This window comes from Euwallacea fornicatus, chromosome 7 (genome assembly GCF_040115645.1).
Source record: "Euwallacea fornicatus isolate EFF26 chromosome 7, ASM4011564v1, whole genome shotgun sequence".
NCBI lineage: Eukaryota > Metazoa > Arthropoda > Insecta > Coleoptera > Curculionidae > Euwallacea > Euwallacea fornicatus.
In genome coordinates, this window is record NC_089547.1 from 897890 (window position 1) to 909992 (window position 12103).

At 37.7% G+C, this 12103-nt stretch overlaps 1 protein-coding gene across 3 annotated transcripts in view; it reads left to right on the plus strand.

Annotated features, from left to right (window-relative positions):
- Mrtf (Myocardin-related transcription factor) overlaps nucleotides 1-12103 on the plus strand; it is a 48309-nt gene that overhangs the window by 8507 nt on the left and 27699 nt on the right. The window contains exon 2 of one of the 3 annotated variants that reach the window (XM_066283563.1): nucleotides 11794-11938. The exons of 1 other annotated variant lie outside the window; for it this stretch is intronic. Coding sequence is in view for 1 of the 2 variants with exons in the window: in XM_066283561.1 (XP_066139658.1) it covers nucleotides 3577-3667 (91 nt within the window). In the remaining variant the exon portion in view is untranslated. Of the gene's footprint in view, nucleotides 1-3245; nucleotides 3668-11793; nucleotides 11939-12103 lie in introns of those variants that run through there. One more of the 3 variants, XM_066283561.1, reaches the window with a different exon arrangement.

The following is a 12103-nucleotide window of genomic DNA, read 5'->3' on the forward strand; positions in this document are numbered from 1 at the left end:
ACGATACACGAAATATGAATATTAAAAATGGTTAATATCGCTTTTTAGTCTGCAAAAGGCTGCAAAAGTCTGCAAAAGACTCACGTTTAAACTCAGGCTTCCACTAATCCATTAAATTTATTTGAGACCAAAATTCTAGCAAAAGTTGGAGCCATTAATAATACTCTCGAATCTGCAGGAAATGTTTATTCGATGGGATTGTTAAGGTAACCCGAAACTAGTTGCAATCAATATTTCTGAATAATTTCGTAGAGAACCCTAAAGCTACAATACTCCGTTCTTACTATTCTTTTTGAGATTGTTGGGTTGAAACTTTAAATATAACCGCAGCAATTAAAACTGAATTGAATTTTGAAGAGTTGCATCTCTTTGCACCCTTTTCCTCATAAAGACAAGCTAAGGTGGGATTTCGAATTGTTCATAAAAGTATGAGTGCTAAAAAAAAAACTAAAAATTGCAAATATTTGTTGGCTACGACGGGCGCATTCAGAAAATTTAGAGCGGTCGAATGTTGCACAACTTGATGCTTTAATTTGCTGACTGCTTTTTGTCTGACAATTTGACTTGACAAGCGATTGTTAATTTGGTTTCTTGAGGATTGAAAAATCGACATTCCAATTTTTAAATATAAGAAGTTTGACTGCTTTAGGTCAACGGTACAAGCGGAACAAAACCGCAGCAGCGCTGCTCTTCCCTGAACGTTTCGGTACCATCGCATTCATAGGAATATGATAGGTCGGGACATGTTCCTACCAGTACCAAGTATTTGAGCGGTTGCAATGGTATATTGTCAAAAATACTGCAAATCCTAGTACTTCTATTACATACGGCTCTTCTTGAGGAGCTGTATTGTGTGGAGGTCGTTGGTTGTTACCTGATCTGATTGTAACATCGATGTAATTTCTGGTTTTACAGAAATATTTTTCTTTTTGACATTTTGGTTTTCTCTGAGCTTTGAGCAACATTTTTATTGCTCTTCTCGTAATGGGTATATGGCAGCAGGTCTATGTCGACTTCTCTGCAAGACACGAATAGAGGACAAATAGTAGACACAGCAAAGAAAAAGGTAGGAATTCGGCTAAGTCATCTCTAATGTGTTAAATCGGAATGGAACGAGATATTAGGGCGGAGATTAAATGTTTAGAAGTTGTTGATGACCTTGTCTCGGCACCCTTGCAAGAACTTGTACTGTTTCCCCTGGCATCTCAATTAGTTGAAAAACACGAACAGGATTTTCAAAAGTTTTAATTTTGGAATTTCATCAGCTTTGAACAACCCATCTTACTGCCTTACTTCAACGTTTTTGTTTTTCCGTAGTTATTTTCGAGATTTCGAGTTTAAAATTTGGTACTAAAGTTTGCTTGGTTCGTTTGGTTTGGCCAGAAGTTTATTTTGGACGGAATTTTCGGTATTGTGACTAAATCGATCGGAGCAAATCTGAGTCACGTTTCATTATTTTTAATGCTAACTGGAGCTGATCAGCCTAGATAGGAATTTTAATTATAACAAAAGGTTTGGGCGGATGTTGGATATGTTAAGAAAGTGCATTTCCGCAAAATTTCATGGGAGTTCAAGTAGAAAGGAAAGAGGATGTTGGGCAAGCCGGCGACATGTGTTTGTACTTATTTGTTTCATTAGACATGTGTATGTACACAGTAGATACACACACACACACATACACCATGGTACATGTGTATGTCCGAAAACATATGAAAAGGTGAGTGCACCCTGGAAAGGACAAAAAAAAGGAAAAAAATTGGAAATTATGGGCAGACAGTGGTCCAGCTTTTTTGTAGTCACTCAAAATTGAAACATTTTATATATAATGTAGTGTAACATGAGGGTCGGACCTGGAAAAGATGGCGAAAGAGAAGAACATGAGATTTACAGACAAGCACCAGCTTCGTCATTTTGTGAATTTATCTCAAAATTGAAACATTTCGGATGAAGATGAAAATGAAAATGGCAATAGACGAAATGATGCCTAAGTGGCCAAAAAAGTCGGATAAAATTAAAAAACTATGCCACATCTGCCTTTGTTAGATCGTTGAGACTTAAATTGTCTGAAGAATCTGACAAATAGATGAATTTAACTAACTAGCACTGACCGCTATTGACGATAATTTTAAGTATTCCTAGGGTAATTCCTACAATGCGAATGTAAATGAACTGAATAATTTACAATAGAGTTTGTTAAAGAATTCCGATTAGAATCAAGTTACTTCATTCTCCTTAAATTACCTTTCTCGAGGACCGTTTTCTCCGAGAAATTCTCTCTCAAAGCATTATTCGTTATTCATGGCTGTAATTATTGTTATTTGCAGGAATTTTAACTTAGCATTGATCAAAAACCTTAGTACGCTGTATATTTCTGCCACTAAATAAGGGTTTCAGGTGGCTTTAGTAAACACCACAAAATTAAGCCGTATTCAAGCCAAACTCTCTTTGAAGTAAATGAAATTTTTCTAGTGGGGATTTATCGAAAAAACACTGATTTCCAGTGGCATTAAATTATCCTTTTTAAGTCAGTTTTCTGCCTAAAAATGTTTTACATGTAATGAGATTGCAATTTTTGCTTTGCAGCTGTGTTAAATTATATAGACTTCAAATGTTTCTCGTACCTATCATAACTTGATACTATTTCTAAGGGCCCTGCTCTACCTTAGTAATGTATAGGTGTGTCTGCTAGGCACCTAGAGAAAGTGATTTTAGAGTCACTCTGCCCACAAATTCATACGTTTTTTATACATTTACTCCATTTGTTTACTTTGATCCATATTTGAAAATCAAATATAATTTTTTTTCTTAATTTTTTATTCAATTGTCTGCTTTATTTTATGACAACTTCATTCTCTTCCTACTTGTACTATTCACTTGCAGCCACTAAAATGGGCGCAAAGGATATTCGCTAACAAATTTCCATTTTCAAATTTCATTACTTACTTCATATTCATTGTATCTACTCCTCAGTAAACGCTTAAAATTCCAAGCTTAAACTGTTCCTTGCAAAGAATAAATTTATTCAATTTCTTCTTCATTGTTGCATAGACAATATACCTTCTCTTATCCCTTCCACACCTTCCAGCTACCCTGTAAAATGAGATAATGTTGACGGTAATAATATTTGCAAAAAAATCTACTGGCCGCTAAAATCTTCTTCTCGCCATTGTCCAGTTGATGCACATTGCCCTCGGGTCTTCGTTCGGTCAGTTCCGAGCGCGACCGAGCCCAGTATCCAGACGTCGGCGCCGGGACGCCTCAGTAAGTCGGTTGTGCATCGCGACGCCGCCACTCATTGCACCGGCCGTCCAAAATACCAGACCCAAAGCCATTTGACCAAGCAAAAAACTTCACCCCGCAGACTCGGGTTAGTCGCCGCTGACAGTGCCAATGCGCCCTTAAATTTACCATGCATGGATACCTCCGGGGCGCCGAGTTTCACATTAAAATGTTCTGGATTCATGTAGACGCGCCCTTAAGTCTCGCCCAACAGGTGTGTCGAGCTGGATATGAGGGAGTTCGCGGGTGCGTTCGGGTGCAACATGGTGTTTTGTGATCGGCCGGGGATCAGAAGAGATGCCCGTGAGCACCGGACTGACGTCATTCCATCATCAGGGCTCAGCAGGATCGGAGGCTCCGCGGGCCAAACGCTGCAAACTTTGTGACGGTAGGGCTTTTGCGCCACACATATTCCTTCACGACCCCTTGGTCCCTTTTGAGTCCGCCTGCCGCACGAAGCGATCCACATGTTCTCGTAACAATTTACCGTATTTTTTAAAACGCGGCCTAGAAAATGTTTTCAATTGGGCCCCGTTTTGCGGGTCTTCCCTAAAGACTCTCACTTATTTTCGAGTATGACGGCCATAATTGAAAAGTTTCAGAATAGAAAAGCAACGGAAGAGAAAAAATAGCTCATTTTATAGCTTCTCTAGGGGGATAGTATATGGGTGGTTTAAAGCACATCCACCATTTTGTAAAGAATGCCGTTTTGCTGTTGAGATTGTCTGAGAAAAATCTGGTCAAAGAACATTACAGATTATTCGCTTGACGATATGTTATAGACATCTAGTTTATCGATATGAGAAAATACTTCTGGCACGCACCGAGGGAGATAAAAGGTGTGTTAAAAAAAATGCATTTTTCTTTTATAAGAGGTTTGGGGCATCTTGTAATATTTCGCTCCGATTCGGTATATTAGTATATTGCTACTATGAACTGCAACGACATTATATTAGTTTTCTATTTCCTGGGTTAAGCTAAAGTTATTTAAACTCAGGGAAACTTAGTCGCAACTTTTTGCTGATTATGAGTTTATGTCCCCGTTTTTAACTAATAACCAGTGTATATTTTCATTTCTTTATCTCTTTTTACGTGCGAATTCCGAAGAAGTTGTAAGCAATTCGACGTTCTTACAAACTTCATTTAAGTCGTTACATGTTTAGTTGAGTTCCCTAGGTTGTACGGTGCTGGCGGTCACAGAATAGGATATTGATCATAACGTGTTCAGGTAGTCGTGGTACCTTGATCCGTCAGATCAACGGCGATAGAACCAAAAAGAGCCAGGTGCATTCATGTTTCCATAGGTGATCCTTATTTCATGGCACGTGGAAATCGACAAACTTGCCGTTTTCGCTACTTCCAGCAGCTTCGCGAGACAAGAATCAGAGGCAGACGACTCATCAAGGATGTATTTGGGCCTTCAGTCAAGCGACTTCTCTAAGATATATTTCTTTCCTGTTGTATTATATTAGCTATAGGTTAGAAACGCAAGTAGAATGCAATTACAGTTCATCAAAAAGTTGCTATTAAATTTCACCGAGTTTAAATAATTGCCAATGAACCTTAACGCAAACTAGTGCAGTAAGTTTGATCAAAATGTCATGCGCCGCTTCAAAGTTGTATGACAGAAAACTTATTTTTTAATCAACTTTAAAGTCCGCTACTGTGTAATCGAGACATTTTCGCATATTAAGTTAAAGTGGCCTATTTTCACCCAAAGAATTTGTGGTATTCGTTGCCCATGTTTTTCTGGAATACCCTGTTTTTTAAAAGTTTTAAAACTTTCATCGCTGTGTGTCTGCCCGTACATTTAAGAATAAGTACTACGAGTGTAAAAATAAGTGCGCTGGTTAATATTTTGAGTAGTAAAACGAGCCTAACCCCAATAAATAGTAAATTTACAACCTTTTTTATGCGCCCATTGCTGTCCGCATATGTTTCGGATTTTTAACTTTTATAAATAAACCTCGAAATGCATCGATTCTGGTGAGTAATAGGCGCAATTGCCGCACGTGAGTGACATAAAAAAAAAATTCGGTTTGAAGCGTTTTTGCCAGCAAAACGAAAATAGTGGCGACAAAACCGCATTTTTACTCTTATTCTTGCCAGGGGGGTTTGTAGGCGCATTCCATCGGTTAGACTATTGACTTCTCTGCGGGGTTGCAATATTTCAGTTTTCTTGACGCAAAGGTGAAGACGAGTGTTGTTTTCAAATTAAACAGCAGCCGTTGCCGGAATTGGACTTTATAGAGTGGCTCGTCAAACAAACTTCCCGAAACAAGTTCCATTTGGTCGGGAGAAAGTAGGTTATTTACTCAGATCTCGGGTTTAAAATAGGCAATAGGCAAAAGACCTTATATACGAAAATAGAGTTGCAGGCCCGTTGAGGTGTGCGTACTCGCATGTACGGGGTCATCTGGTTAGGGCCTTATTTTGATACGATTCTGCCGTGTGCAAAAACTGCACCAGAAGGAGGAGCCGACTTGGAGATAGCTAAAATTATGTCATGACTGCGATCTTAACCTTGATGGCAAGGTGTAATAGATTATATCAATTTAATTTAAAAAAACAATAAGTGGAATAGTCATAAATTCGCGTTTTTGGAACATTCGGCCAAAACACCGGAAATTTATCGCTCCTGTTTCGTGAGCGAAGGGGCAGTTGGAGCAGATAAAAACTGTTCGGATATTCATACTTTATTTAACCTTCCGTTAAGTAGCTGTGAACGAAGCGGCGCAAACAAGCCGTAAGTTGCGGCCGGCTCAAGGTTAACGAAAAATTGGGTGATACAGCGTGACAGATGTACAATAACTCAGTCTCTATAGGTATTAATAATACTTTTTTGGCGTGTCCACGGCGAAGTGGATTAGGACGGGACGAAAAACATATTTTAGACGCATTTGGACCTATTCCACAGGACGCTGCTGTGTTGTTACTTCAAAATTAAAGAACGTTATTTCGTCACCTCGCTTTTGACAGATATTGATGATTCATTTTGTCCTTTATGTTTTTATTTTGAGCAACATATTTTCGTGTATTTTTGCGAAGTTTTAGTGCTGTGAAATGGGAACATTCTAATGTTTTCCCAGCCCGCAAAGCTCGTTTGCATGTGGCCTGCTTTCCTTTCTTGTCGTAAGGAATCGCCTGCCAAACTACCACCCACGCACGATTTTCCGACACCCTGTATAACGGGCCTATAAAAAAATCACTTTTATCAATATTTGGTTATTAACTTGCAAAAATGTTAATATCGCAATTTTTAAATCGATTTTCCCTAAGTGTCCAGTATGTTCACAAGAAGAGAAAAATGTGTAATTTAAGTAAGTGGTAATGGCCGCAATTATGAAGGTAGCTGAACAACAACATAACGGTGTCGGATACTGTAATGCACAGGGTAAAACGATCTCATCGGATAGTATAAGGTTGTTGCATAATTTCTATCGTTTTCCAAAGGGTAATTTTCTTCCAAAATTTTTCTCCTAGTTCTGACTCATCCGCTGGTCATTAAGTGGAAAATATTTATTGATAATAATGGAAAATATAATGATACTTACCTCGAATTTGAGGCAATTTTAAATTCCTTCAAACGTACAAAAGAAATCATGCAACAACTTCATATACGATATGAAAGCCTTTATGATGTAGGTGACGTTTCTTGGGCTATGAACACTTTACTTCATCAGTATAAGGCGTTGTGACTATAAGAATGAAATTATGAACTTAAATGTTTGAGTTAGGTTACTGTGCGAGGTTCCTTTGAAGGTTATGTACCCCTTAAAACCACAACTGCGAGGGATCAAATATCCTGTGAGTGTAGCGTTAAATGTTGCCACAATGTCCCTATACTAGTAGTAATTGCACCGTGAGACAAAAGGCCTACAAATAGGCTCTTAGAGATCCCTTTCGTTCCCCAATTCATCCCGTTTCACTCTCACACATTTCATGTGGTCCCCCTCCCTCTCTGTAAAACGGCCTGTCCTCTTTGTAAAGGAGATAATCATCCCGGAGGCAAAAGGCGGTTCCGACAATTTTCCCTTGATTTCATGACATTCCTTATTCTTCGGATATGAATGCTTATAACTAACAATATCAGCCACTGTCGTAGCAATTTATGGTCATAGTATTTAAAATAATATGGAGTGTGGATCCCTACTTTGGCGGGCCCTCGAATTTTGGTTGGTAATTGCCATTCATCATGTGTTTTCCTTGTGTTGCTTTGGATTTGCGAGAAATTTATCAGAAATGACATATCCAATATCCGATTATGATTACCTCACTAGCTTATCGTTCTAATTCAATAAGTAACCTAAATAACCCGTCAACATTAAAACTTGCGAAAGTGCAATATTTGTTGCAGTTTCATCATACACAGGAACAAGTAATTTGGTGCTATTTACTCAAAAATGAAGACGGAGAACAATTTTATTATAGTGGGACACATGAGCTTATAAGCTGTTGTATTATAGGATAAACAGGAATACAGGCTTCAAGGCATGTCGACATTTCGACGTTACAAGCCTCGAAGGCAAGCATTCAGACGTGAAGGAAATATAGGACATGTACGCATATAACGACCCTTTCAAACTCTGTTTAAGGCATAAGATGTCGACGTCAACATTTATAAGCTGTAAAAAGGTTCATATATTAGAGCGACAGTTTAGAGATGATCGAAATTCTCGACATTATGGCGGATGCGCGACGTAAATCTCCTTGTGCTCACAAGTATTTCTCTAGGGATTTTTTTCATGTAAGGGATCTTGTAAGAACGTGCATGCATCAAAGCAAAAAGCGGAATATAAACTAGCGTTGGCACTTCTTCTGGATATGTTATAACGAATTTGTGCGACGGAAAAAATCTCTGGCTCGCGTAGGAAAATTTTTCCATGAGTGGGTTATCCATTTTATATGGGTCTGAGGAAATTGCATACCAGATGCATATGTGTGACGTAACCGCACATAGATTTCGGACAATTTCAGTGACAGAGCACAGTAGTAAAAGTTCCAAAAATACGAATCGAAAAGCGGCGCTTTTTGGCCGATGGATCCGAATGACTCACTGGAATAAACAACGTTTTATGTATATGGTACGATTCATCATTGTGTCATTGAGGTGTAAACTTTGCCGCTTTCAGAAATTTTTAAATAAACCTTTAGATTTTGGCAAAGTGCGGCGTCTACTGACGAATATTTTCTCTTTAATGATAAGCCAGATAAGCTAGGATAACCCTTTTAGAATGTGGGTAATGTCGGCTCTCACGTTAAGATTCTTAAACACATTTCCTACAGGAGGTCAAGCAACGCTCACAGTAATGTCAAATAAGCCTGATGCCCATTAGAATGCATAAGAGCGGGGCACTTGCTTCAATACGAATTTACTGATTTTTTTTCAGTAACTTTTCCCCGATGTATTTTCCTCGTTTTCTAGTTTAATATTTGTTTTTAAGCAATCATATTTCAGTTTTGTTTATTTAGCATTTTATGTACGCAATCCTAGTATTGTCAGTCCATCGTCTCGTCGGATGATGCATGCATTGGTCAGTAGCTAAAAGCTTTTTTCCCATGCATCGATCATTCGACCATTTGATGATCTCACGAGCACTCTGATTGGTTACAAGGCTGTAGGACGTGTGATAAAATTTATATAATTCTAACTTTTGTCGGACGTCGTGTGGCTTTATCCCTTACATAATGATTGCTAAAAGTTTTTTTTTTGCATTATAAATAGCAAAGTCAGTGAATCCTGAATTTTACTGCAACGGGAAAAATCACTCAGATGGGGCGTCTATTTTCAGCAAAAATAACAATTTTCCAGTAAGAAATTCGTTCTTACTCATCGAAAATCAAATAAATGTTTATAGGAAAGAGGTCCATAGCGACCTTGGCTAGCAATAATGTAAACTTTCTTATAGACAGGCGGTGTTTAAGTAGATCAAAAAAGGATCCCTTTTCCATATGTCCCGTGATATGTAGGATAAGCTATAATGAGACACCAAACACAGGACCTAATTAATAAGTGTCACAGTTACAGATGGCCGTATGCGGGACGTCTGGGGGCCTCTACTAATTATTCCCGACCGACATATTTATTTAGAATGTAATTTGGTTGATGCCGGGCAGCATTCGGACACTAGAAACACCGTTTTGTTGTATATTTTATTGTAAAAATAGATCGGGACCCGGCAAAAATAGAGTCATTCAAATTTCAACACTTCGCCGTGTACCTCACTCGGTATAGTTGGAAGGCGACCGCTCTAAATGACGAATAAACATACCTCTAATTGATTTTATTTTTAATTTGACACAGTTTTTCTTAATTGTTGTTTTCGCGGACGCTCGACCATAGGTTAGTTCGCTGGTCGCCAGGCGTGACGTCATTTCGATCGCTGTTACGTCATGGAGCATCAAGTCTGGTAGTCTCGGTCGTGTTTATGGTAAATCTTAACGCACATAAAGGCCGCGGCAGTTCAAAACATCGTTGGAGGAATTTATGTGAATCCGCTTTTACGACGGCACGAAACGATCATCGTTACCTAATTATTGCTGTTTTGTTCGAGAAACATTTGTTTTCTCAAGGTAGTTAATCGAATCCGTAAAAATAGGGCAGTAATTTAGATAATAAAAGTGTTGTTTATGTTGCAACAGTTATTTTAATTACGGGAATATTTGACATTAAATTCGGCAACTTTGGAAAACACGTTCCCGCGAGTTGCACGCAGGCCCGTAAAGTGTTCTATCAAATATTTTTCACAGGAATCTACTCTGGGGCGACCGTAAAATATTGAAAACGTATTGGAACATTAGAAAGCATTGTCTACGGTACTGTATTGGCATGTCAACTGTCACCTGTCACGTAAAGGAGATTGTTGACGAATTGTCATGAGTGTGATGTCAGTGACGCTGTCATTTTAACTAGAAATAAGCCACTCGAATGTTGCACTGAAAATGCCAAAATTGTCAAATACGCATTGGTGAGTTCGTCAATTTACGTTTGAAAGTATCCACCATGGTAGTATGTAGGATTGATGATGGATTGCGTAGGTTAGAGTTTGTATTAAATGCCCGATGGATCGGCATAAAATTCCGTTTTGGAATACATAAAAGTAATAAAAAATTGTTATTGTTTATATAAGGAATTAATATTAACCTGATACAAACCTTGCGGGTAAAATTCTCTCAATTAATTATGAAAATATTTTAGTAACAAAATATTCTCACACGCTTTATTCCGATAATAAAGGGCGTCAAAGTTTCAGATTTATTTAGATTTTTAAAAATTAATATGCGAACTAAAACTTATTTATTCACCAATAATTAGTATAAGCACTCTGATGATCCACTAGAGTTTCCGATACAAAAATTAAGGCTTCTAATGTCACTGTCGATTTTAAACTTTTTCAAGATATATTTAGAGGTGACAAAAAGACCTCTAGCATGATGTTTCACATGGCCCATATCCCAAAATTAAAGTGCTTGCGAATGTAGTCCCTCACCCGTCCACAGTCGCAACCAGAAAACATTCTTTTTGAAACAAAGCTTCTTTTCTTTTCTTGCAAGCTTCCTGCCCTGTACTCTATATTATCCCGACATAACAGAATCAGAATCGTCAATGAGTCCATCTGAACACATACGTTTATAGTTAATTTCAGAATGTTCTTCGAATTTGAAGATCAGCGTCTCACAAATTGTTGATAGCTTCTGGGTTCGATAATAAAATTCTTGAATGAAGCCGCTATAATTTACTTTCGGTTTTACAGTCGGAAAAATATCTGAATTATGTTCTGTTTTCTTTCTTAAAATTCCATTTATTTCCAGAATTGCGAAGGTATTACTAGTAACTAGGAGGATTGAGCCATCGCAACAGTGAGGTTATTAATTTGATCTCGATGCTGGTATACAGGATGTTCAACATAAAAATAAACTGCATAGTATCTTGAGAAATTAACTTTTATTCGTTCTTTGCTTTTCTTAAACGATTATTTTAAAGTAATTGACACTGTCATTGCCATTTGTTGCCCTCAATAACATTACTATTAGAGTTAGAGTCTCACGTGTCGTTTCCCTGCAACCATCATTAACTTGAGTTTCGTAAATGCGATCCAGGATTTTTCAAATTGAATTCTAAAATCTATTAATTCTAAATTCATAGACATCTAACGCCTGATCACTTTATTGATTTCAAAGGGTACTTTTTAATGCGTATATGAATTGGTACTGTTGCGGTGCTGGCTATAATTATTATCGCCTTCTAGCGATTTCAGTACCAAGAATTGGCGAACGCATTTTAAGATTTTGATTTGTGTGGGTGAAAGTTTGCTCAATAATGGAGGCGAAATAAAAAAATTAATCTAAAAACAGTAAATAATCGACCTTGGAAATAAAAGATATATTTGTCTCATTGGCAATTAATGATCAGTTTTTAGCGAAAACGATATAGAACTACATACATAGGTTCCAGTAGGTGTGACTGGCCATTATTTGCCTTTAAACAAAGATAACAGTAACATCTTTTTGCAGTTGTATCATGAGTCATGAATGAACATCTGGAGTGATTCTTTCAAATGTCTCAAGCAGAAAAAATGGCTCAGTAAGTCACCTTCGTAATTGTTCTTTATGAGAGAGTTTTTCAACAACTGAAACCAATGTCATGTTATCAAAACAGGTAAACGTAATTAGCATTAGGACATATTTTACAGAGTTATATGGGTTTGTTGGACGTCTAATGAAGCAACAAGATATACCGTTAAATTTAAAAGTCTGTCCCAAAACAAGCCGGATCATAATTTTCTCACTAGAACCCGTCCATAAATTATCAATTTTAAAACGT